Source organism: Ciconia boyciana, chromosome 14, assembly GCF_034638445.1.
Source record: "Ciconia boyciana chromosome 14, ASM3463844v1, whole genome shotgun sequence".
NCBI lineage: Eukaryota > Metazoa > Chordata > Aves > Ciconiiformes > Ciconiidae > Ciconia > Ciconia boyciana.
In genome coordinates this window covers 3,394,399-3,421,029 of record NC_132947.1, presented here as the reverse complement: position 1 = coordinate 3,421,029, position 26,631 = coordinate 3,394,399, and the positions used below count along the sequence as shown (strand labels likewise).

Genomic DNA, 26,631 nt, shown 5'->3' with positions numbered 1-26,631 from the left:
TACTTACAGCTTCCTACATCACTTCTACCTCCTGAGCCATAACTCCTCCGTCTCGAGTGTACTACATCTTCCCCCTGCTCTCTTTATAGTGGTATATTTTCTTTCTTTCCTGCCTTCGTACTGTTATTACAGAAACAACAAAAAAAAGACACGAGGAAAAAATAGATAAATTATGTATGCTATAATCTAAGCATTTTGGTATGCGCATCACGTTTTCTGATGATGGGCTCCCAGTATTACTGTATTCCCTTTACAATGTCTCCATGTTTTGTTAGAGGTGTATAGGAACAAAGCAGTCCAAGTGCCCTTTGCATCTGGGATCTTTAACTACACAAGCAAACACTATTTACCTTGTGAATAGGTCTTGGGTGCAGAAAAGTTTAGTTGCAGAAAAAGGGAAGAAAACTGAAAGGGGATAATAGAAGGAAATTTGTATCACCAGAGCCTGGGCTCTACAATGCTGGCCTCCCACTTCCAGGAGGTGGCAGCCTTAAGCTGTCTCTCTGTAATTCACTGCTGTAAAGCAGGAGAGGTACCACAAACATCGTGCTCTTCTCTTAATGAAACACTTCCCCTTTGAAGTACCACTCATTAACAAATTCTATGAAATACTGGTACCAAATAAGATAGTATAATAAATAATTATAAACTCATACTATTTATCTGTCTACAGTTAAGTAAACAGAAGTTTAGTGCCATGATGTGACAAAGAAGTGCTTTTTACTCAGGAAGTTCTACCAGAACAACAATAATAAGAAATACATTTAATGTTTATTTTTTAGCTAATAAGCCCTCTTCACTCTCCTGTGTGCTTAGTTACTTTTATCAATAAATGCATTTAAGATGTTTAAGTAGCACCTGAGTTGAGTACATTACTGGTTCATGTACTTCTTTTAAGTCTAATAAGATAAGTCAGCTGAAGTTCAATAAAGATTTGAAGCACTAGCAAGTACTTAGTACACTTATGACCAGGTAGTTTAAAAACTGGGATACTGCAAATGCCTCTATTCTTCCCCTCCTTTTGGATTCATTTTCTATTTTAAAACTGCTGATACATTTGCTGCTGACTTCTATTTGACAATTAACAACAAAAATATAGAAAAAAGTCTCTTCCAAGTGTTGCTCTATGAAGCAGAAAACCTGAGTCCAGGTGCTTCAGACATTACACTGATACTACTGATAAATGTTTGCATCAGCAAACTTCATGTTTGAAGTGTTCCTTTACCCCCTTTTTACAGGGCAGCAGTGAATATAATGGACAAATACTGTTACAAATGCAATACATGATATTAATTAGTGTAAAACTAAGTATAAAAGCTCTCAGCAGAGTCAAATAAGCAGTGGATGCAAACTGCTCTTGTGGTTACTTCTGGAAAAAATGTTATGCTGTTTATATTATGCTGTTTAAAGTTTGTCCTCCTCCAGTGTAATTACAATAATAGGAAGCATTATTTTTAAAGATGTAAGTTAGTCTGCTAAAAAACCTGAAACATTTCAGAAATCGTTTTGGGTGGTGCTTCCCCACAAACACCTAGATGATCTTACTAGATAAACGAGTCTGTTTTGCTTTTGTTATGAATTTTACATCTCCTTTGATATGCTCTAAATATTGATAATTAACACTAGCTCACATGACAAATTCAGAATTTCTATCACAACTTGAATCTCTGAACAACAATGTTCCTCAATCTCAACAATCCATATACTTGTATCAATGTGGAAGCTAGGATGACTTTTGAAATTCAATATAAAAGTTGACCACTGCCTATTAAATTAATACCAATTTTCCTAATGAAATTAAAAGCAACACTTCTGAAAGGGAATGTGACGCATACCTAATTTCCTCTTGCGTGTGCAGTTCAAATAGTGCCTGCAACTTTGTAAGTACTTGTACTTAATAGTCACTAATCAAAGCAAGTTCAAGGTATTTCCCACTCTAATTATTAAATTAATAAATAGGATTATTTTCACTGGGAACATCAAGATGTTCGACAGTGTCATTAATCAAGCTCCAGATTTTGGTGTACAAAGTCACTTCCAAGTACAACCCTAACTCATCCCAAAAAATCTACCCCAAAAAATCAGGAAGTGAAGAAACATGAACTAATTGGGTAACAGGGAAAAGAGAAATCACTGCTCTGTATAACTGCATACTACTAGCACCAAATAGCCTTTTTTTTTTAAATGCAAAACAGGTTGGAAGGAGAAAACGGGGCTTGGTGGCAGGGTTTAGATGCAAATATCCTATATGCCCCTATCACCCAGTACATCTGTAACAGCAGCTTCATTTTCTTCTTGCTACTACTAAATAAAACTAGTCATATGTAACAACAACAAAATCTTGTATCTGACAAGTACAGAGTAACCGTATAAAGTAAATCCATCTCTGAATTATGATAAACTAATGGAAAGAGTACTGAAGGATGATAAACTGACTGATGGAAAGAGTATTAGAGAGTAATTCTGCTAATCACGTTAAGTTTCCTTAATTCCTAAAGGGCCTCGTGCACTGAAGTCACAAATAAGGATTTGCAGAACATGGCTTGAAGCTCTGGGAGAATGCAGGCTGTATTTTGAAACACTGTATATGGAAGAATCCCGCCCTCAGCCCCCTGTAGGCAACCTTAAGTCCAAACATTAGACACTTAGATGTGTGAACTAGTCATCTTAAATGTCTTTCATAATCGATATTCAGAAATAAGCATTTCTAGACAGTGAGTCACTTTGTTCTAAGATTAGTGTCTAAAACAGATTATACGTTTTGTCCACTGAAGGTGTTTTTTGTGACAGACTAGCTCAAACTTAAACAGTTCTAACTTTTAGATACCTGAAGTGAGATGACTCTCACGAACTTCCATAATGCTGTAACTTCTATGTTTTGAACAGCATATAAAGATTTGTTAAATAAATAAAATCTTCTAGAATACTCTTAAAGATGATGCAATAGCAGCTTCTCAGGAAGCTTACGGATCAAACTCATCCAATCAAAAAGCAGGACAAATTTTTTCACAAGTACACAATTTACCTGGGAATTCAGTAACGGCACAGAGCCTCCACATACTAGTACAACTTACCTTAAGAACAGCAATCTGAAGTTCTTCCTTGCACTTGATATGAGAGCTCTTCATCACACGAACTAGGTTGTTTTCTATTCATTATTAAAGTCTGGTATATACACATATTTTTGAACCAGTTTAACAACCTAGCTACAGGAATCCAATTTTCTACTGGAATTGGTTAAATCTGTATAACCTCCAGGGTGGTAAAACTTAAGAGCAACCCCCCTTAAAAAAACCCCAAACTCGCTGCCTCAAAACCTGTATTCCTGTCTCCTAGGAAAAAAAGGTATAGCAATAAACACACTTTAAGTGATATGGTTATGAGACAGAAAGTGTCATAAAAATTTGACATGTAAAACAAGCTCTTGTAGTTTCATTTACATCCTTCTCTCCTAATTTTAGTTATGTTTAAAACACTACTGTTTCTGACCAAAAAAAAGCTACAGTTTCTTTAGAAGCAGCTTAAAAAATGCAAGTTTATCAAAATATGTATCTTAAGAGTTCACTATAAAAAAGGCACAGGGCCCAAGTAACAAAATATGCAACAAAAATATGCAGGGAAAAATTATAACCATTTAAACATTTGATGTGGGTAAATAAAATTAAAATATACCTAGTAAGTCTACTATGTTCTATAATAATAAACAGCAATTTAGGATAGCTGGTGTTCCCTCAGTGTTTAAAAACTACATCTAAGAAATCTCACCTTAAAGTTTATAAATTAACTTATCAGTTACTTTACATATAATTTAAGTGTTTAATAACTAGGTTTATTTCTGAACATAAAATGTAAAACTGGCTAAAGCGTGGTTAAGCTGTGAGAACTGAACTTCTGAATTCATTAATGTTCAAGTGAGTAAACATTAGACACCAGGTCATGTGTTTTGTAAATGTGAAATGTAAGAATTCATCTGAAGTTCCACCACTGCATTATAAAACTACTTAGCTGGAGTGAATTAAAAAATGTCATTAGCAGAAAGACTTGTTCAGGCCACAAAGCAGTATTTACTTACCTTTATAAGAGTTACAAGGATGCTATTCAAAACCTGCAAAAATATGCAAGGCAATATCTCTGCCTAATATCCACTTAAGATGTGTTCTTGTGTGTGTGGATAATGTGTGAAGTATGAACATATAAATAGAAGGGGGGGGGGGGGGAGAGAAGAGAAGAGTACTGCCTCCCCCCAAACTTAAAAGTAAAGAATGGTCCTTAAATTATTTCATATAAGGAAGAAAAGCAGCAGGAAGAACTTGGATATACTTGACAGTTAAAAGCTGTCTGCAGAAGTGTAAAGTATCGTTGGATACCACGTTGAAGATTTCATTCTCGGCACTAGCACTGAAAATGCAAGACCTGAGAGACAGGTGCCAAATCTAAATTACAAAAATACAATTCAAATTAGTACAGTCAATTGCTGATTTGTGGCGCACACTGTGCAACCTTTTTGTAAAACTTAACACAAGTGTATCAATACTTACCTTTTCTACATTAGAAACAGTTATTGTCTTTATGGGAAAAATTTAAAGCTTAATCATGTAGTTTTCATCCAGAAATCAGCTGGGTAGACTGATAGGCTCTTAATCATACAACTGTGATATGATACAAGTGAAACTTCTAAAAGTGTCTCCCATTTGTGTGTATCTCTGTGTGCGAATCTTTGAAGGTGGAGAAAAGTAGTTTGGTGCCATATTAAGAAAAAAAAAAAACCCAACCAAATCCTAAACTCCCTAGTCTTGCAGAGCCAAGAATGGATGGGTATTCAAAGAAAATGTAAATGATTATTCAGGAATATCCCTATGCGATACATACATTTGAACAACAGTGAAGATGAAATGGCAGCAGTCCTTTCAGGCTTTACAGCATTGTAATTATGATCGCTTGCCCAGGATGGTGTGCTGTTTTCTGCTGCTGGCTCTTTAGCAATAGGTTGAGTGTTTGCCTCAGTCTTGCCAGTTGTCAAAACAGTCTTCTTCACATTCATTTCTCTTTTCTCAGGAAATTGTCTCTTTTGGTTTGAAAGAGGCTTAATACCTGCCTGTACAGTTAAGAGAAGCTTGATTACTAATAATTATCAAATATATTATATTTTTAAAACAAGCAGAGATAGAGTCACATACATGTACACAAATTTCTTTTACAGTAAGCTCCTGTAAATACACTTGAAATGATGTAATTTCACATTCAAGTCTATAAAGCAAAGGTAATATATACACTGTACCTTCAGGAAAAGAGAATGGCAAAGAAACCACCTCAAAACAACAGTATTTATCATGGGGGGGATGTGAGGGTGTGTGTTGAAAAACTACTGCCCATTTTATAGCGGTTTCAAAAGGGAAAGGAGAAGGCTTTGATTTCATCTTTTTGCTTCCCAAAGCATACATACAATGCAGTCACATTAGTTCACAATTCACAGTAATTCCAAATTACTGCCCAAAACCCAGTAAGCTGGAGTTAAATGTAAAATTAATTTGGAATTACATTAAAATTAAAAAGGTGTACTGCTTATACTTTTTTTTAAAAGGTAAATTAATTTGGAATTAATTAATTTTTTTAAAAAAAAAGTGTGCTGCCATCTCAAAGGCCTTTTCAAGAAACGATCTCTATCTAGAGGCAATTATTAAGATTTTTAAAAAGTGACAGGAAAATATTTTATTGTCAGAAGAATTAAACAATGCTTTTACCACAGAAAAAGGCAAGAGAACAACAACAAAAAAAAAAAGAAAGTTCCTCTTTAGTGCAGGACTTGGCAATTTTATTTGTCTCGAAAAGGAGAGCACAGAAATAAGCCACCATGCTTCAGGACAACTGTTTTGGATCACGAACATTAGCTTACCTGCAGTTGAGATTTTGGCATGCCAGGTTTTTCAGATTTTGGTTTGATCTTCTCTTTAGGTTTTGGTTTTGCATCCTTGCCAGCACTTAAAAACTTCATAGTGGCTGCAGCATGTTTGAGAATGCAGTCCTTGCTGCAATACACAGAATCAGGCTGAGCCAAATTAAAACAGCCAGGGCCAATGCACTTTGATGCACCAGGAGCTTCAATTACCTATAGATTGAAACGGAGTGAGTTCAAACTTCAAAGAGGAAACAACAGAAGCAATATGTATAACATGAGGAAACGCTTACATATCATATGTGCAGACCGCAGCTACGACTGTTAGTGATTTGCGCAACTGCCAGCGTGAAAACAACTTTCATTCATGATACAACAGAAACAACCCATACAAATGTAAGAATTTCACTCTTGTAACGTGCTATTTTGAGAACATGTTGTATTTTCAAGTGGTTGGTCTGCTAGCAGTGAACTAAGGGAGGCTGGTTTCCTAAATTTTCAGATCCCATAAGCACGCAAGTGCTTTTTTCTGATCCTTTACATCATGTGAGAAATCTCCTTAATAATGCAGAACTGGTTTCTCAAGAGCAAGGTTTCTAAAATACGTTTTACTTATCTATCACCATCAGCAGCTGTCCTCAACCATGCACGAATGCAAAAAGAAACACTCAGCTATTCAGGCGTACAGATAATTCTTGCTCTAGTGGTTTAGCAATTTTAATTTTTCAGGTCTCCAACTTACATAAAACACAACAATTCTCCTAGACAACTTTGCCATAGCGTAATACTTCTTACACATTGAGAAGTTTGTATATGCAATCTGTATTTTCTTCTACCTCACAATTACTCTCCATTTATATCAAAGTGTTATAGACTATGCACTTCCTCTTCAAATGTTAAGATTTAGAAAATAGCACATTCCTTGAAAACAGAGTACATTAGGTCAAAGTCTAGAAATATCTGAATGCTCTTTAGGCTCCAACATATCACTTCTAGGTATTATGCCTTTAGTCTCACTCTTCTAGATTACTCCTAAAAATGTTATTCAACTGACCTAACACTTGGAACTACTGTAGCTCTAGAGAGCCTCTCCCCTATCAATAAACTGCAATTTGTAATTACCAAAAGTAAGTTTTTCAGCAATACTTTCAGAAAAAAAAAAAAAAATTTGCATAGTGTGTCTTATTTTTCCCCAAAAGTCAGTAAGACAGCATTATCTGCTGCAGTCTGATAAAACGTGGGTTTGGGAATTTTCCCATAAAAATTAAGCTTATGCCTTAGAATACTTTTCCATCATGTACACAGTTAACTATGAAATACAAGAAAGAAGTATCAATTCATGTTCCCCAAGAAGCACCTCAAACTTCAGATTAACTGAGCTGTCATTTCTAATTAAGGACATTTACTCAGATGATGACAAAACTTTCAGTGTTGATGTCTGTACTCATACAATTTCTAGGAGTTTTAATCACAAACCAAAACTCTACAGCTATAGGTGCTTACGGACAGTAACAAAAAGGAGTCTTTCTCAAAGTGCTCAGAATACTGGTGTAAGAGAACAGAAAAACTGAATAATGAGACTGTTCAGTCCCTGTACCACAGAGTAATTTCAGCACATCAACATATGAACTAGCCATGATCTTTTTGCCTGGAACGGGCAGGGAATTCTGCAGCAAGAGAGTGGTGCTTGTTTATACAAGCCATAGAGGGATCTTAACTGAGGTACGAGGGACAGCATGGGCTAAAACACAGACTTGACCATTCAGTTCTCTCGAAACTTGGTACCACCTGGCAAACACAAACAGAGCAGTTCCATTCCATTTCCAAATGCCAAAAGAATACCTAAAATATTAGCAGTTCTTCCGTAAGAAGCAATGAGTTAATGATACTTATGTTTTTCTTTCACTAAAGAAGAGAAGCCTAACACGTTTAAGTAACTCGTTAGCATGCTAGTATCAAAGAGTAATTGGTGATACTCAGAAGCAGAACTTAAAATTAATAGTAACACACTGTCAGTGAAACGCAGACCAACACCAACAGAACTGGACTCTCAAAAATGTTTTTGTGTGCAAAAAAGGAAAAAGTATTTGAAACTGTATTTGAAAAATAGTTTTCTACACATTTATCTTAAAATAGTAAGTATTTCTATATTAAGCTCAAACTGTTCTGATCTATACATTAAGCTCACTATGCTGATATGGATAGCTCTGCTATTTAAATTGACTAGAAGTGGGGGGGTGTTCCATAAACATTTTGTAGAAAGTGTACTACAACAGAAAGATTCCTCCAGAGACACACTTATACTCAAACTCGTATATGAAATCATCCCTATTCTAGGGATGATTTCAAAGTTTAAAGGTTAGGCATCAAAGAACAAATTCATACAGAAAAAAATACGAGTAGCTGTAGCATTCTAACAGCAAATACACTAAACATGCTCTTCAAGGCACAGTAAATAATGAAAATGTTCAAGATGTTGACATTACTACAGTAGCTTAGGCAGTATAAAGACAATCACTGTAGCGTGAAGTTTTTAAATTTGTGTACGTCGAGCTGAAGAAGCTTCTTTGCCTGTATTTTGAATTCGGCATGGAACTTGCTATTAAAAAATTTAAGTTTCTTCTGTATTTTATGCCAGAATTTGCAATAATTTGAAATATACATTCTTATGTTTAAAAAGGCAGTATAAAACAATTCTCTGTATACTAATAACTTGAAGAAGCATCAGGACAAAAGTCAGAACTTCAAAGACTAATTGAAAATACATAGGAAGTACAGCTGGAATTAACTCCAAGAGACACTTGTTAATGTTAAGTAAAAGGTTTCACTATCACTGAAAATGTCCAAAATTGCTTGAGATTATTTCAAAGCTAGTATAAACCAGTCCAGAATTCTAATATTTTTATTAAAAGAACACCTTATTATTTTACTTCCAAAACAGTATTTATAAAGGGCAGAAGAGCACATGTAGTGTGGTATTTCCTTACACCTACATAAAACTTTTAAATTCCCCACTTCAAAATAACACTTTCTTAGTTTTAGTTCCTGTACTGATAGAACTATGGATAACCTTCTACTAAACAGTAATATTTAGCAGGTTGTTCAGCTTCATATTTAGCTTTAAAAAAAAACAAGTCAGATTTACAGCCCTACAAGCAAGCCATTGTCTCAATGTAATCAGTGAAACAAAAAATAAGAAACAATTAAAATACTTACAGGTTGAAATATCTTTAGTTTTTTCTTCCCACTTGGATTTGCAGCTTTTTCAATCCTACCCTTGATTCCTTGGTCCTCAACAGATTTTTGTTCAATTGTTCCTATGCTTGTGAATTCTGTGCCATCCACATTTACTTGTCCTGCTTTAGCTTCCTGCTGGTCTATTTCGGAAACAGGCTCATCCTGTCCCTGTAGAATGGTGCAGTTTGGACAAATATAGTCCTCACCATTCTTTTCCAACAATCGCCCTCGAGCCTCAGAAATACCCACGCAGTCACCATGAAACCATTCCTCACATCTATCACAACAAATCATAAACCTGAAAAAAAACCCCAAGGAACAGTAAAACATTATGAAATGAAAAGACAATTAACGCTCAACAGATTATTTCAAGCAGCAGATCTTAAGTACCCCGCTAAAGTACCAGTACACTGTTCTGCCTCGCTGTTCATTTCTGTATTCATTTGGTTATCCCCTCTTTTAAATATGTTATAAACTCCCCCCCAAACATCAATCAAACCCAACAGCTCATTTACATGTACTCAAAAAGTAAGTATTAGCATTTGGTTTAATTATCCATCACACAAAAACTCCAACTACTTGCACTGCATTTTTAGTTGAAACCTTTGCCTACCTGTTGTTATGAGGCTGACGACAAATACAGTACAGTGCATTTGGGTCATAAATCTCAGACTCGGGTTTGCTTTTGGGCAGTTCTTCAGATTCTTCATCTGTGACCCCTTTTGCACCAAGAGCAGGCTTTACCTCCTTCTGAACCTGAAGATCTTCCGTGTCTTCCTCAGACACAACGACCTGACTTGCAATCTCAGTGCTGTCTGCAGTCTCAGGCTCTTGTTTGACAGGCAACTCAGACTCAACTTCTTTTTCAGACTGGACATCACCTGTTTCTGTAGGATCTTGTTCTGAACTTCTTTTCCTCAGGCGGTTCTGTATATCCTTCAGTGTCAGCTGCACAGGTTTCTGTTCAACACGTTTCTTTCTTAGTCGATTCTGCAGTTCCTTTAGAGTTAACCCATCACTATCACTATCAGAAGTATCATCTTCCTCTTCCTCCTCCTCCTCCTCTTCTTCCTCTTCCTCTTTTGTGCGTCTGCTTTTAGAGCCTTTCTGATCCTTACTACTCCTAGTGCTAATCCTCCGAGTTGCAGGTTTTATATCTGGAGTGCTCTCAACACTATCTTCTGAAGCAGTTTCAGCATCTGTAGCTGGACAGGATGCTGGTTCACTTGAGTCTTCCAGAGCAGTAGGAACACTTCTCCTTCCTCTGCGTCTCACTGTTGTAAGAAATTCTTCCACTCTTTCTGTTCGCTTTGGTTGCCGTCCACTACGCCTGAGGTTTAAGCTTTGCTGTTGCTGTTGTGGCTGTTGTTCACTAGAGTCCACATCAGGTTCTCCTGCACCTTCTCGCTTAGCAATTGTAGTCCTTCGAAACCCCCAGGTTTTCCTGAACTCTTTACTTGTAGGCTTGATAGTTTTTTGTTCCTCCTCATTGCTTTGGTCACCTTTCTCATCCAAAACTGATGCTAAAAACAAGGGAAGAGTTATTAAACTGGTGGTGAAGGAAGATGTTTTTTCTTAGAAGTTTTTTTTTCAACATAGTATTATTTTCTTTGTGATATATATATATATTATCTCCACCTCATTTCATGACCCTGAAAATAGATAAAATGCTTTCCTGTGAATGTAATACAACAGCAGTAGCAATTAAATACATCACTGAACACCGTACCAACATAATCCAGCTGTTACAAACCCTTCTGTTATTCAAAACTATATGTATATACACATACAGACACACATATATACACAATGGACAAATAAGCATATTTTCTGCTCAATTTAAAAGGAAGAAATCTTACCAGGAGAACTATTTTCCATGTTGTCAGTATTAGATTCAGATTCTAATGGCACTGGCTGTGAACTTACAGCTTGTTCCATAGCACGGACACCACTGTCCCCACCCTGAAACGCTGAAGAGAAACATAAGGTTCAAAACTCAGATTCAAAAATATTCATAGCCTAAGTAATTATTAAGTATTCTGATGTAATCTCATTATGTTATTGTTACAAATACTTAACTTGAATTTCAAGCCACTAATAGCCACTGAATATCAACAAAAAGTTGATTGAATTCCTTCAAAGACAAACTACTAACCAAACCCATAAATATATGGGTTTGGACACAATACTGACATATTTTATTAAACAGCCTTAGGATTTCTGGTATTTCTCAAAAAAATCCTTTCATGGTACGAACCTATTCCCTGGGGTTTGTCTGGGGAAAAACCTATAAAAGTTCCACTCCTTATGTGGACACAGGAACCATGCACGCACCAGTGTGAAAGACCACAGAGTAGAACAAGGAGTCATCCAAACAAACAGTACAGACACAGTTACTGTTCTAAAGGAGAGGATGGTATTTTATATCAATAACATTTTCTGGTAGAAAGGACTGCTGATTACCTGCAGCAGGATAAGAAAGAAGGCAGAAATGACAGCCAGTTTAAAGAAATTCAAAGCTACTGCTGTTTAGGTAATACAGAGTAGTCAAAGAATAATGAGGTTTTGGATTTTAAACAAAAATGTAAAACCAGAGAAATACCCTAGTCTTCCTTGTTAAAATAAACTAGGTCTATATCTTGCCTATGAAATAGTTTAGCTGCTATTTTTGTTTCAGAAACACTGGTGGGTATTCAGGATAAAGCAACGCACTTTCCCTTCATTATTTCTCTAACAAGGTTTATTGGATAGAAGAAATTATACAGAAAAGAACAAAATAAAAATCTTCTCAAAGACCTCTCGGGGGGGGGGGGGGGGGGGGGGAATCTACATTGAATGAAACTTGAGAAAGGCTGCTCCTTGCCATGGTTATTTACAAAAAGGTTTTCAGCCTATATGATCTACGAGAAAGACAAGGGGGAGGGGGGGAAAGTCTGTGCTGACAACCAGGATCCCTTTTTCCTCAAAAGTCTTTTCCAGCATACTAGGAGACTCCCTTATTTGAGAAGACAGAAACAAATGAGAGGAATAAATATAAGATCTGAGACTGCATTTTGAGTAATTCAGGAATAACCTGGTTTGAACAAGTATTACAGTTAGTACTACATCATGGTGCAATTTTTAAATGAGTTGCATACCATGTAAATGCTCTCCTAAATGAATGCAGAAACTATGTTCTGCAGTCACTGCAATTACATTGCTCATGTGAAACTATAATACGCAGTAGTAAATAGACCTCAATGAACTGGGTAAACAGAAACAGTACTTTAAAAACAACAACCAAGAAACACCCCCAGCTCTCCCCCAAGAATGTTTTTGGAGTAGTTATATGGGTATTCCTGGCTCAGGAATTGCACAGGTGAGCCAAAACGGAACATTAACAGAATTCTTGCTGAAAGAATCAAAGGTATTTCTAACAGATGTACATATTACAGCTACAAGTTTTCAGAGGCATCCTTTAGTAAGCTTCTCCCAATCTTGCAGCGTACACTGGTGATAAATGCCTCCTTATTTCATATACTGCACCAGTTGCATTACTGTTGTGCCTCATCAAGCATGACCTCTCTGTAGTACAACTCCTCTGCTTTCTAGTATTACATTTAACAATGTTACAACAGAAACGTAACTGTCAGTGCTATGGAAACAAACACCCATGCAGTTATGCTAAAAAAATTAACACTTAAGTTGTAACTTAAAAGTAATTTCAGTGAGATACTATAAATGTCACTGTAAAAGCAGCAGACTCCAGAACATCAATTTAAATAGTAACTGATTACTTTTAACATTACAGCCAGAATAAAAAGTGAATTTTAAGCCTGTAGTACACAGGTAAAAAGCTGAAACTGCTTCAATCCAAAATGAAATTAAAGTTCCCCCATAAAAAAATCACTAACTGTAATTTTTTAATTATTTTCACACCAGAAAGAGGCTGCAATGGAAGTAAGGGAACAAGTCAAAAAAGTCAAAGTTTACATCTTTTTTTTACCTTGGAAGATGAAGAAATGTTAAAAGCTACACAAGCAGAGGTAACCCAAATTCTCAGATTTAAATTCCAGATAAAATGTAAAGAAATAAGAGGTCTCTTCAATGTCCTCTGTATGCTTTACCTGACACAGCATTAGAGGTTCGAATGGTTTCTTCCTGCAGAGCTGAACGAAAAGGAGAGCCAGAGGAGGGCAGCAAAGGGTCAGAGTCATTCAGCATTATCCTTCCACCACATGCTGAATTTCCTGATTCAGAAGTGCCGCACTGAACCTCTGAGTTGTCAGCAGGACCAAATACTATCAATCCTCCTTTTCCTGCTGGCTCCTGGGGAAAAAAAAAAGAAAGGAAACAAAATAAGGCACCGATACATTTATGAACTTATCTTACTATTGTATACATAAATTTGGAATTGTTTTGCCTCTATTACATTATAAAGCAACTTCTGTTATTTTGCCTTTGAGAGTTTTCTACTTTGAGACACTGAAACCAGAATGAAAAGTCAAAGTAAAGCAATACCACCTCCACCACTTACCAACAGTTAAGACCTTTGAAATAAATACAAAATATGATTGTACTCCCATCAATTAATTTAGATCCCACTAAGACTTCCAGAACAGTAACAAACTGTAACCAACAAGTCTATTCCATTTACAGTATTTAAACGTATTCTAAGAGTGAAATTTAATAAGCATATATTGTGCAATGAAAATGCAGGAATACTTTTAAACTCCATCAGCATGCCCAAGGTTACAGTAGGGAAGATTTACCAGTTTGTACTAAGTTTCATCACAGAAGACATCTGCAGCTTTGAGGATTTAAATCCAAGTGGCTACCTCAATGGTTTTGCAAGGTGGGACAATAAAAATTTATAGTTGAGCTTCAGAATTAAGGAATATTCCTTATCACTGTCCCTTTCACTAATAAAGTTTTCAATATAGAAACTTTCAGAAGCTTTATTTCAAGGACAGCAGATTACATCAATAACAACACGTTTTCCCAAAAAATAACCCTTGGAAAATATTTCAAAATCACAAGGTATTCATTTAAATAATCTGAACTGTTTAGTCCAGGGGTCCCAATTCACATGCAGAATGGCAATCGAACGTCAACACTGACTGCTTGCTTCCCAGCTCACGCGAGCTTGAAAATCAGTAGGAAATGCCTGCATTTAACCAAAGTAGTCTACCAAACTAGAACAACACTGGAAAAGAATCTGGGAGAAAAAGGAGGACCAGATGGACAGGATAGAAAAAGTCACTTTTGAACTGGCCTATAAAATAAGTTAGTGAAGACAAAAGAACAATACTGGACACGGACTCTGCACGTCAGCATTCTGCAATTAAAGATGCAGGGGAACTGCCGCAGTAGGTGTAGGAAATAACTAAAACACTAATTCTTTCAAAGGAGTAAAAACTAATTGTTAACGCTCCAGGTGGGGAGACATACCAATGTAGGAACAGATTAGATAATCCTTCATAGACATGCCAATACACAGTCTGACTTTTCTTTTTAATAATACATCTTTTTTTTTTTTTTTCCAAATCTCTCAAGCTCCCAACTCTTAAAGCATCTTTGCCATTTAGAAACACTTTCTACTTCCTAAGCAATGATCATCTCTAGGTGTTCTCCAATGCCATGTCACCATCCCAAAAATAAGGAGAGGGGAAAAGACAAACCCCTCCCCAAATCTGATTTTCATCAGTGGGTCACTTTATTATTTCATGAACAATAAATCTCAAAATTTGCATGACTGTGGCAGAATTAGGGAAAAAAAACCATGAATATATAGCTAGATCCACATCAGTATTTCCTTCCCCTGTACCTTCTCCACAGGGGATTACATACATTATCTACATTCTTTCCCTCAGCCAACTACTCCCACTCCAAAAACAGGAGAAAAAATTTAAAGAAAAAAAAAAGACAATAGAATAAACTAATTTTAAAGTCCCTAGTACTGTATCTCATGGCATTGAATACCTGCTCTAATATGTATTTTGCTCCATTGTCTGAATCAGTGATTATATCCAGGGAGTCAGTCACTGATGGCTGAAGACAGTCTGAGTTTAAAGTGCCTTCTTCCACGCTGTTGTTCTGTAATAACCTTTCAATCTCCCTGTTCAGAATCTCCAACTGATCACACATCATGCAATTTAAGTGATACGCCTAAAGGAAGAGGGAAAGTCAGCTAATCACTTCTTGTTCAACTCTAATGTTAAACTATGAAAACAAACTATGCCTCTAGAACACGCAAAAAGTGCATCCTATTTGAATAATTTATCCAGTAACATACTAAAGAAAGAATTGTCTAACAGATTGTCTTCACAGTGCACAATTACGTATCTCTGCGTTCAAGGCCCAGTGTGCAACATGCTCTTTGCAATTCTTTGAGCCACAGAGCCGATATCACTAAAGCATTCCAAAAACAGAATCGGTGTCCTCTCTTCTTAGGAGACATCCTGGCTCGTTGAACCTAATACGTTTTCCACTGTTAGTCATACCCCACCCAGTGGCAAGGCTGCACAGTGCAGAGTTTACAGCTCTGATTTAACACAAACCAGCATTTTTAACACAAATAATAATTGAAAAATAAGAGATTCTATGCAAGAATCATGCTTCTTTTTGCATTAGAAGATGTTATCCCATTATTATTACCTGTATTATTACCTCTATTACCTACAGGAAAAAAATTTTAACAGAACTGCAATTTTAAAATAATTTCCATTTGAGAGGTATGAAAATTCTGTACGCTTAAAACACTACAATTGCAGACCCCCTATATTTGCTGCAGAATGCTTGGTTGTTTCTTATTATTATTTAGCATCTCCATTTTTTCCTCTCCCCATTTGGTCCAAATTATTTTTCATGAAAAATAGAATAAGTTTCAAACTTATTTTACATGAATATGCTCTTGCAGAACTGCATCTTAATACAGGTTAAATTTAAACGCCTGAAAGAAGCTGAAAAATCAATCATTATCAAAACATAAAAGCACAAAGCCTTAACTCACAATTATACTTTTAAACCTAGCAAGCCTGCTGGCACATCTAAGCAAATGTTCTAACTGCCTACAAAAATATTTACTACAACATAAGGCAACTTTGGAAGTCTTCAAATATCTGTTTCTCTTCCCAATTCAGTATGATTTTTTGTTCATTTTGTTCTGTTTGTTCTCAACTTAACTATTCAACTGCAGTTGAGGTACTGGTAGAAATGTACGCTGAAGCAGCAAACTGGTTATCTTGTTTTAAAGGAACTGAGCATCCATGCACAACTTAATACTATTCCTCCTAATACAGTACATTAATCACATTTCTGAAACTGGAAGTTCTAGCTGGAAACTGAAAATTACTGTAGTTCCCCTAATAAACAATTCCCATCAGCATCATCCTGCCTTTCTGCCACATCTCCATTAGAAAGGATATTCCTTTAGAACAGATATAGTGTACCTCTGAAAAATTTGAGGAAAGAATCTCTATAAATGACAGGACAGAAAGGCAAAATAATGTTAATAATAAACATATATACTGTTACTTATTCAAAAAGTCCTCTGGTTTTTCTTAGGTTAACAACTTCAGCGATACGCAATCTCCACTGTGAAAACGTGTAAGCTTTTAAGACCCACTATAAATAAAGTTAGAAACCCAAATCAAGAGTTTCTTAAAGAAAAAAAACCTCTTCTCCCTTCACAGATGAAGCAAGCTTTGCCAATATAAACCCCAGGCTGATTTACATGGTTACATAACATACACCGCAGGTCCTCATTAAACAAAGGATTCACAGTGCTTATTAAATCTGCGTTTATGGACTATGAAGAACAAAGTACAACCCTAACACTACTTGGGCTGCTGCTGTCCTGCTCCCTTCTCCCGTACTCAGTTACATGGTCTATGCCACATCCACCCACATACCTCTGCCACAGAAATGGTCACCCAACTCCTTAGTAAGCACTCACTTTATCAATTCAGCAGAAAATTAACCCACCAAAGAGTGATCCAAAAGGATTAAAAAAATGAACATCAGAACTAGTGTAAAGACGTGCAAGAACAGGGATAGAGAACAAGAGCCCCTTAAGCAGGCTGAGCTGGTGTAGCACCTTGCTGCTATCTCATTCAACACGTGCACACCACGGTCCATGCAGCAAGTGCTCATCAGATCTTAGCCAGCAGGATTTCATTAACTGCCCCCTCAGTCAAGACGCTAAGCTTGCAAACTGTAATAATGTGAGCATTCCAGTGAAACAGAACAGTCACATATCTAAAAGTGGAGCATAAAGCTGATGCACAATATCTTGAGAAAGAAGAGTCAGCCAAGAAAACATTTATTCAGGTTTTTCCCTCCCCATTAGTTTGCAGGTAAAATGTTCCCGTTTCCCCAAAACAAGTTAGGCACTTGAATTCATCCTGGACCTAAATTCCAGAAGTAACTGAAGCACAAAAGTATCCTACCCTAGAAAAATCACAAAACAGTCACAAGGTTTTAATTTCAATTTGGTCAACTACTCGCAAGCAGTGACAAACCCGAAAACACAGGGCTGCCCACTCTGTAAGACTACAGAAGCTACCACTCACATTCAGCATCCCTGTGGATTCTCCAACTACTGCAAATCTGTGTGTTTTTCAGTATACATGGCTTGAAGAAATTCCAGAGCAATATCAGCAGCCAATCTAACAAGACACCGAAAAGATATTCCCAAATTCCAAATCCTGCTACTGCAATACCACTTGTTCACAAACACGCAATACACATTGAAAATCTATCCTCCAACACATCTTTATTAATAAATTTAAAAAAAAAAAAGGAGGGAAAGCTTGTAATCTCACTCCACTTTTCTGCAAATATATTAATCACTCTTGCATTCAGACAAAACCTCAAGAAAAGCATACTGCTATCTACTGCCATCTTTATAACCCAATAGTTTACAAGTGTCAGGCAAAAAGGAAGGGGGAGAGATTATCTATGCAGTAACACAGGGCTGAGAGATGTTAACTGCAGGACAGGCAGCTTGGAGACACCTGAATCTGCTGATGCTGACTTCATTAAGCCCTTTTTAAGATGCCTCAATGTAACATCTTAATCTGATGATGACAGAGCAAAGCTTTTCAAGAACACCAATATTTCCCCATCTTCTTGTGTTTATATTTTGAGACAAAGGCCAATTCAACAAATTACCAGCAAATATACATTCAGATCAGTATCTCCACTTTTATTTTTTCTCTCATTTCTCTGAAGAGGTAAGAAAACGTTCAATGGCTCCAATGACTGCATTAAGATTTTGTCTTTTCTAGAACTTATCCTTTTAACTGCATTAAGAATTCCCTGCCTCAGTTAACTGGGAAGACTTCACTCTAAAAAAGGATCTTGAAAGACAGTAATAAAACCTTTAACATGAACTAAAAACAACCAGAAGAAATAACTTAATTTCTCCTTTATCTGAGGAGTTGTGTACAAAAAAACCCCAAAAAACTATGTCAAAATTCAGGGTAAATTCTTCCGTTTCAGCTTACTAGCCATTTTACTTAGTTTTTTCAGGAATCTGTATGAAAGACTAGCAATCTTTATCCTCTCAATGTTAATCCTCATTGTCAACAGCTTGATGACAAAATATGCTGCACCTTATTCCATGTTCTTGGAAGTCAGCACTCTTCAATACCCAGCCAATTTGCTGTAGCTGCACAAATTCTGGTATCTCATTATTTAGAGCAAGCACCTTGCATGAATACTTTAGTCCAAATGATTAGTATCTGGCACCTATTAGTTCTCCTTTTCTCTACTCACCCTAAGAACTCTATTGAAGGATGTCTCTGATTTTGATCTCACACATACTCTCCCCTTCAAAAGCATCCAAGAAATATGAGGTTCACCTCATATTTAAGACTTGTGATAGACCTTAGTACCTGCAGGACTTGTTTCAGTGTGACCTGTTACCTAACAAACATTTACTGCTACTGTGACAGAGAAACAAAGGCACTTTTTTTTTTTTTAAATCTTCACATTGAAGCTCCAGTTAATGTTTTAGATACATTATGGAAATTCAATGGCCATTCAAAGGACAGGACAGAAATCTCAAACCACCACAATAAGGTGAGAAGACAGAAGACTGTTTGCATCTGCAAAGAAATTCAAAGCATAAGAGTCTTATACCTTCTAGCTCTTAAAAGCAGTTATCATTCATCAGCGACCAGTTTCATCTCCATATCCTGACACAAATCCAGTCTATGCCAGTATTTAAGATACTAGCTTCAATTAGAATGACTTATAATTGGCCTTTAGTTATAGTTTTCTGTGAGCTTCTGCAGAATTAGAAGGCTGGACATGTGAAGTATTTGGCTAGAACCAAAATATCCAGGATAGGTTTCTTAAATATCAAAGAAACTGCAGGATGTTACAAACAGGACAGAAAGCATCCTTTCCAGAATGATGTAATAGCAATTCCAACCACAACTGACACTATTTGCTCATTTTATTCCCTGTAAAAGAGGCACTGGGCTTGGCCTATGCCTCCTTTAAGTGTGAAAAAATTCCTAATAAGCAAATATATGAATATCACACATGAGAAAAAAAAAAATATTGTCTGAGAACTCATATAAGGACGTAATTTCTGATGCAAATAAAAGAAATGTTGGTATGGCTTAGCTGATGCCACTCCCACTCAGAAGACTGATCCCAATGAAAATTACTTTGCATCCCTATTTGTCAAAGATGACATCTGGGAAACCTACGCTCTTTCTACTAAGCAGCAGCAAAATTAATCCCTTGCATCAACAAACATTACAAAAGCAGCCCAAAGGAAGTCAGTAGGGCAAAACCTACTTTGTACATAAATGAGCAGCTCCCTTCAGACCATACACAAAAGGTACAGTCCATCGACCCCTAAGAACAGCAGGAAACAGGTTCTGCACTAGCACTGGAAAAAGCCATGTACAAACAGGGCTGCAGTGCAATTCCCTCCCTCTGCTCATCCATGAAAGATGCAAGAGCAACTACTTACATGAGAAGCAACAGAAAATCAGATGACCAAGTACAACTAGTATATGGTCTTTTATTTTCATATAAAACTTATCCACTGCTTACTGATTTAAGTATCTTCCTTCTGAAAGAAGGAAAACGTCTTTCAAAAAGTTGTGAAATGGGAATGTCGTGACAAGAGAGAAGCAATGAGAGTTGAAGAGTGAGAGAGGCAGCAGTTGTAAGGCAGAAGTCTGGATATGGGGAGACATAAGAAAACTGATGTGATCCTGAACTCCCTCCCCATCCCCCAAATAATTTACTATCTCACTACTTGACTACTATAGACAAGCTGCAGTTCAAGGTCAAAAGTCCAGACATCACTGGTATATACAAACATTTTATGCCAGGAAGAAGTTTACATTTTAAAGATCATGTTACAATAAAACTTGCATAAAATTGAAGCATTTCACTGCTTATAGTTAGACCTAGAAGAATAAAAACAAACAGAAATAATGCTACAACAAAAAGTAACGCTTATCTGTAAACGCTTTGTTGGCTATAAACACACTAAATTAATTCCAAGATTACAAAGAAACCTACCACCTCATATACCCACAATACTAACAACTTAGAAGTGGCACTTAATTCCTTCCTATTCTATAGTAAATATATTATTCCCATTTAAAAAAATAACACATTAACAAGCTTTGACATTTGCACAGTGTAGATTCAGTAATACGTAATTCATTAATACAGCCATGTTCCTCAGAAATACCCCATCTTAATTTAAGAAATGTGTATTCTTCTTAAATACTGCATGAAGCAGTAATAATTATAGGCAAATATAAGCACTGCTATATAGCCAAATTAGGACAAAATATCACCAAGATCTAGTTTTAAGGTAGCTTTTAGTACCATAACAGTATTTCAACCCCAGATGCACATAACACAACGTGTCATTAATTCGTCGGGGATGGCACCACTCACCTCTACAATACAGTCTCACATCACACCCTTCCACTCAGACCTGCTGCTTCTTCCCTCACCTCCCCATCTCCCTTTACAGAGACGGGTTCTAGTAATTGTAAAGCCTCATTTTTCAGTGTTGGGTAGGTACCCCATTGAAGTTCCTACCAAACCTAATGGAAAAGAACTGACTTGACTAGCATGGGAGATCAGGCTGCCCCAGGACAGAAATAGTTGCACCAGAGGATAGAGAATCTGCACCCTTTGAAGATGGTGGAAAGGAAGTGTGTGGTGGTACCCATACCACAGTAGTCTCCAATGTGAGAGAAAAGCTCCCCAGGGACACCTTAGCACACCACTGTGACAGACCTCCCAGGAGGGGAAAGAAAAAAAAAAAAATTCAGAGGATTCTGCATCCCTGTTGAAACACCCTTCCTCAATCTTGCTGACATTTTATCACAGAATCTTTGAAGGTACTGTATGACCTTGTGGTGTCATGATATGGTATCACAAATAATTCAGTAGTGTCTGTCACTACCACATTTCTACCATCAATGAAGTTTTATGGTTTGCAGACTTTCTGACTTGGAATGCAGCTTTTTTTGGTTTGGTGTTGAAAAATTATTTCAAATGTCCAAGGTATGGTGCAAAACACTTGTCCTGTCTTGGTATAGGAGAGCCCATTAAGTGCACATTTATATGATACCAAGTACTACCAGTGTGCAATGCTGATGCTAATCACCTAATGAGATTTCAAATGTAAATATTAACTACTTTTTTTTAATTTCCAAAGATGCAGAAACAAGTGTTCAATTTTCTTCCAGATTTTTCTCTCATGAAAAATGAGATTCAATACCATTTATAAATTTCACGAGAGCACTTTTTTCCAGTTGAGAAAGCTATTGAAGAAATATTCTAAATTGACAACAAACTTTATAGCAAACCAACCTGACAGCTTACTTTTTAAAATAATTAAGCAAATGTTCTAATTCCAAGAAGTAAAAGAAACAGCTTCCCTTAAAAACAATAAATACATTCACTTGGTCTCTATGCTTGTAATAATAAAGAAACTAACCTTTCCAAATTAAAATTACTTTAGCCACCCATTATTATAAACCCTCTCTACTGTATGTCTGAAACTAATATATACACCATCATCCTTCCCATGCTTTCTGTCAGGCTACTCACTTACCTTACGTAAGCCTCATAAGGCCACTGCCTCAACAGGATGGATAACTGCGCACACACAGGACAGCAATCCTGCACGTTTGCAGTGAATGTGGGACCTCCTGGAAGCGTTGAATTTAACATGTATGCACAGAATCACAGTACTGTGCACACACAGCAGACTCTAGTGCACAGTAGCAGTTAGACAGAAAAGACACTGAGCGACTCCACACTGTGACATAACTAGTCCAACAAAAATGCATGAAGTAGCTCCCTGATTTATGCAAAACAAAATACACACACTGAAGTTTATTTTGATGTCTTTCAGACTAGAAAATCATCTCCCCAAGCAAAACATTTTTAAAAAATTCTTATTTCAGACCGCGTCATACAGGATCAGAACAGTCAGAAAAAAATAAAGGAAAGAAGGGATGGACCACTCAGTAGGTAGTGCAGCAGAATGAAAACAGCACCAGGTATTACAAGTATATTTTATTCTGGATAAGTAGCAAAAAGTGCTTCTTTGAACCAGAGTGAAGTTCCCATCGCTAAATTCAGCTAAATAGCAATTTCTCATAGAAACATTCAAGGCACTTCAGCAGCAGGCCCACCAGAAATCTGGCAAACATGAAAATTTTATTTAAGAACAGACAAGACTACGATCATATCTATACTACAGATGTTCACTGTCACAACTGCACAAATCAGGAACGTTAAGGGGTACAATCCCTAATCAACAGAGCCGTGCTGGCATAAGCACCTCATATTGGTGTAATTACACCCACAAAACTGTACTTTTACCTGTGTGAGTTGTTCTGTTTGCAGGGTGGGGTAGCAGGTGTGCACCATCCCCGTGCAGCAGAGTTTTATCAACGTGGCTGCACACATGATAAGAAAGCTCTATCAACACACTAGTACAGGCCCTTCCAAGCAGGGAAGCAGTTCACCTCAGGAGGAAGCAAGACTTTGAAAGTTCACTCAAACTCCTTGAATGAAAAAAGTTACATTTGCAAACGGATTCTAAGATATTTGTGTACCCATCAGAGCTTTTGCCAGCACAGCTCTGTTAGTAGCTGGGGAAAGAACTGTAACTGATGACTGCACTGACAGAACTTCAGCAAAGGTGAAACCTTAATATAAGGCACTTACACTATGCACATCCTCCAACCTGTAGGCCCATAATTGTGTTTGATAAAGAAAACTCATATTCAGTTTAGTGTTTTCTGCATTTGAGGAAACATTAGCTAAATTTAAGAGGAAAGAAAAGTATTATATACATGCCATTGGTATTTTCTAGTCCAGAGTTTCATGGGTGCTTAAAAGACTAGGCAGATACACTCTACTGGCTAACAGACTGGCGTTTGGGTTTTTTACTACTCCTATAATACCTTCTGTAGCCTTTATTCACGTTCTTCTGAGTAAGCTAATCCCGTATCTGCCCTAACAATTAAAATTTACACAAAGACAACAAATTAAATTGAATTTTCGGGTCAGGTTTATATCTCTGCTTTTTTCTTTTTCCCTTTTATACAGATTAAGGAAAAAAAAAAAAGGCAGCTTTCTGTGGCCAAAAGCTTAGACTAAGAAAACCAAACATAACCATCTCTGTACCAGAAACCTTCTAAAGGCCCCAGTACAAGCCAATTTTACAAGCCATGGTCCTGAGTTTAGGCAACAGAAATATCAATTACAAACTTTGATTGTTATTGGGTATTACTCAATATACAGTATCTTTACCATTCCTTTGCCATCACCTTGAATGAAAATATTTTACAAATACATACTACTTATTTGCCTACTGTTCAATTTCTGCTGCTGAGCTTGACTACTTCAGCAGCACTGAAAATACATTTTCAGCGACTGCACAGAAAACAACGGGCTTTGGAAAGGTGATTCACACAATCTGGCATTCCTCCACTGAAGTACCAAAGAAATTAGTTCTTTATCATGGCTGTTAGGAACAGTCAGCTGTTAACTGAACAGCAACAGTCAGGCTAAGCCTGAGAACCTTACAGTTTAACTCTTCAACATCCCACAGCTTGTTTATTTTTAAACATACAAGATAATCTACAACTCAAATTTCAGCTTGAATACTTGCACTGTACTTAAAAATCCCTCTTCTCAAACAGTTTTACACAAACTAGTAAAGCTGTACGGACTTTTTGTCAAGTTGGCATTATAACAGTACATAAACTAGTTAGACGTCCTAAACTACTATATGTAAAAAAAGTTAGTTTTACATTATAATTAAACTATCTGTATCCTCTGGCATGTCTAGTTATTGTTGTAAACCGTGTATACAGAAATCGACTCAAAACAACTGCAGGATTATAATTTCTGACCCTATCAGCACAGCTGTTGAAGAAAAAAAAAAATTCTGTGTTTTTACACTTTTTTCCCTTATTTCATTTATAAAAAGTGAGCTAAAATATAACATCTGAAACCACCTATCATTTTCATTCTTATTCCATTAAAAAAGCTTCATTAAATGAAGTAAAACAGAAGTTAATTTCTCCTTCAGAATTTAGTGAAACACAATAATTACAGCATACTGATTATGCTATTAAAAATGCAGTAAACACAGTTCAGTTCCCAATTTTGATTAGGGTTTACCCTGAGAAAACACATAATACACATTTAATCTTTGTGTCTTAGCTCCCTAACTGGAAATTTAAGATTTTTCTTAACCTCAAAGTCTATCAATGCTCTTGAGACTATCACCATCAATAACTGTATTCACTTATTTCAGAAGCTGTATTAGATAAAAATTTAATAGTATACAACCCTCAAAGCGTTAACTGACAGTTGACTGAAGATTCCTCTAGTGTGGAGAGAGGCTTGACAGCACACGAGAAAACAACCAATTCTTGCGTAAATTAGATAAATCTTACTTATATTAAAATCCTCTCCTTAAATCTACCACTGCCCTACTACTTGTAGCACTATAAGAGACACTAGGCAAATAAAGTGCACCAGAGAATAAAACTAGTGCAGATAGACACTATCAATTCTGTCAACTAAAACCCATCTAATCTTACTCTTGCTGAGTACAGTCCCTTCTTCCATTTTTATCAGTTAAATTTTATAAACTCTCAGCCTAACCCCTCTAATCCTTGCCCCTCCTCTCCCTGCTTAACATTTCTAGCTGAAGTTTCAGGCTGTACAGAATTAAAATCCCACAGTTGTAAATTACAACTATGAAGACAACCACTATATTACAACAGAAACAAATAACATAATCTACTGCCAGAAAATCTTAGTAGTGAAGCAGGATTAAGTAGAACAAACACTGCCTTTTGATGAGTCCACTAGACACTGAAAAATATTATTCAATTTTATTTACCATTCTGGACCCATACAATTCTATTAGCATTGCTTTTGGGAGTTTCAGGTTTGTTTTTTTTTTTTAAACTCAAAAGACATCTCTTAGTTATATGAAAAGCACCCTCTGAAGCAGTGAAGTGTGAGTTATCTGTATTATTTTATATTTGAACAGTTTTAAAATCTATAAATATTTTGTAGTGTACATACATTTGCAGCAGAGCAAAAACGTAATTTGCATACCAATAGAAATCAATTAAAATAGCCCTTAAAAAACAAACACCACAGCAACTTTATAAAAAAATATTATTTAAATGCTAGTCTTGAAATCAACGATTACTTGATTTGCAAATCATTGGAGTTATGTGGTCTAAAAGTAGGCTGAAGGCTAACATGAGCCTTTATTCTTCCACCAAAGTGCATTAAAAAACCTTTATGTGCAACGTGTTTCTGGAACCATCAAGGGAAAAAAATTTAAGGCCTAACTGAACAGCTATTTTGAGCATACTTCTATATTTATTCCTATAGAAAGTTCCAAATGTCAAAGAATGGTAACAAGCAGCTGGCATACATAAAAGTGGAGCAGAACCCAAAATATCTATTACAATTAACACAGTATATGCTACACTTGTACAGTAACTACAGATTATCATTTTTCATTGATCAGCAATTAAATTGCTTAAACAGCTAGTAAATTTTGTTTGTAGAAGTAGCAACAAGACAGTTGAAGCTAAACCAATTCAAATTACCGCTTACAAGAAAACGGTGTAAAAGAGAAAGACAAAAATGCAAACAGTGAAAAAGTTCTCATAAAATAAAGATATAGTTGAATATCAGCTGCCAAAGAATTTACTTAAATAAGGCTGTGATAATTAAGTATTCAAAAGGGCTATTTCTGCAAAAAATCTCAAATAATTATCCAGAAAAAAAAAATTAACCAGGGAAATTAGGAATGCTCCATACATCCTTTTGAGTTAAAAAAAAAGAATCAGCATTTTTTGTCTCCCTGAAGTTCCTAGAAGGAAAACATGAAAGCCCATACAATAAAACAGCATGTTACACTGTTTTGAATTACTGAATATACAAACAGCAGGGAGAGTGTAACACACATACAT

The 26,631-nt window shown here is 36.3% G+C and overlaps 1 protein-coding gene across 2 annotated transcripts in view; it reads right to left on the bottom strand.

Moving 5' to 3' along the window:
• DIDO1 (death inducer-obliterator 1) overlaps positions 1 to 26,631 on the bottom strand; it is a 56,696-nt gene that overhangs the window by 28,692 nt on the left and 1,373 nt on the right. The window contains exons 1-7 of one of the 2 annotated variants that reach the window (XM_072879563.1): positions 15,092 to 15,177; positions 13,237 to 13,438; positions 10,990 to 11,100; positions 9,744 to 10,653; positions 9,110 to 9,428; positions 5,894 to 6,106; positions 4,870 to 5,095 (exon numbers count right to left, since the gene is read on the bottom strand). In XM_072879563.1, the coding sequence (XP_072735664.1) occupies positions 4,870 to 5,095; positions 5,894 to 6,106; positions 9,110 to 9,428; positions 9,744 to 10,653; positions 10,990 to 11,100; positions 13,237 to 13,333 (1,876 nt within the window). In that variant the 5' untranslated portion in view covers positions 13,334 to 13,438; positions 15,092 to 15,177. Of the gene's footprint in view, positions 1 to 4,869; positions 5,096 to 5,893; positions 6,107 to 9,109; positions 9,429 to 9,743; positions 10,654 to 10,989; positions 11,101 to 13,236; positions 13,439 to 15,091; positions 15,178 to 26,631 lie in introns of those variants that run through there. The other variant, XM_072879564.1, reaches the window with a different exon arrangement.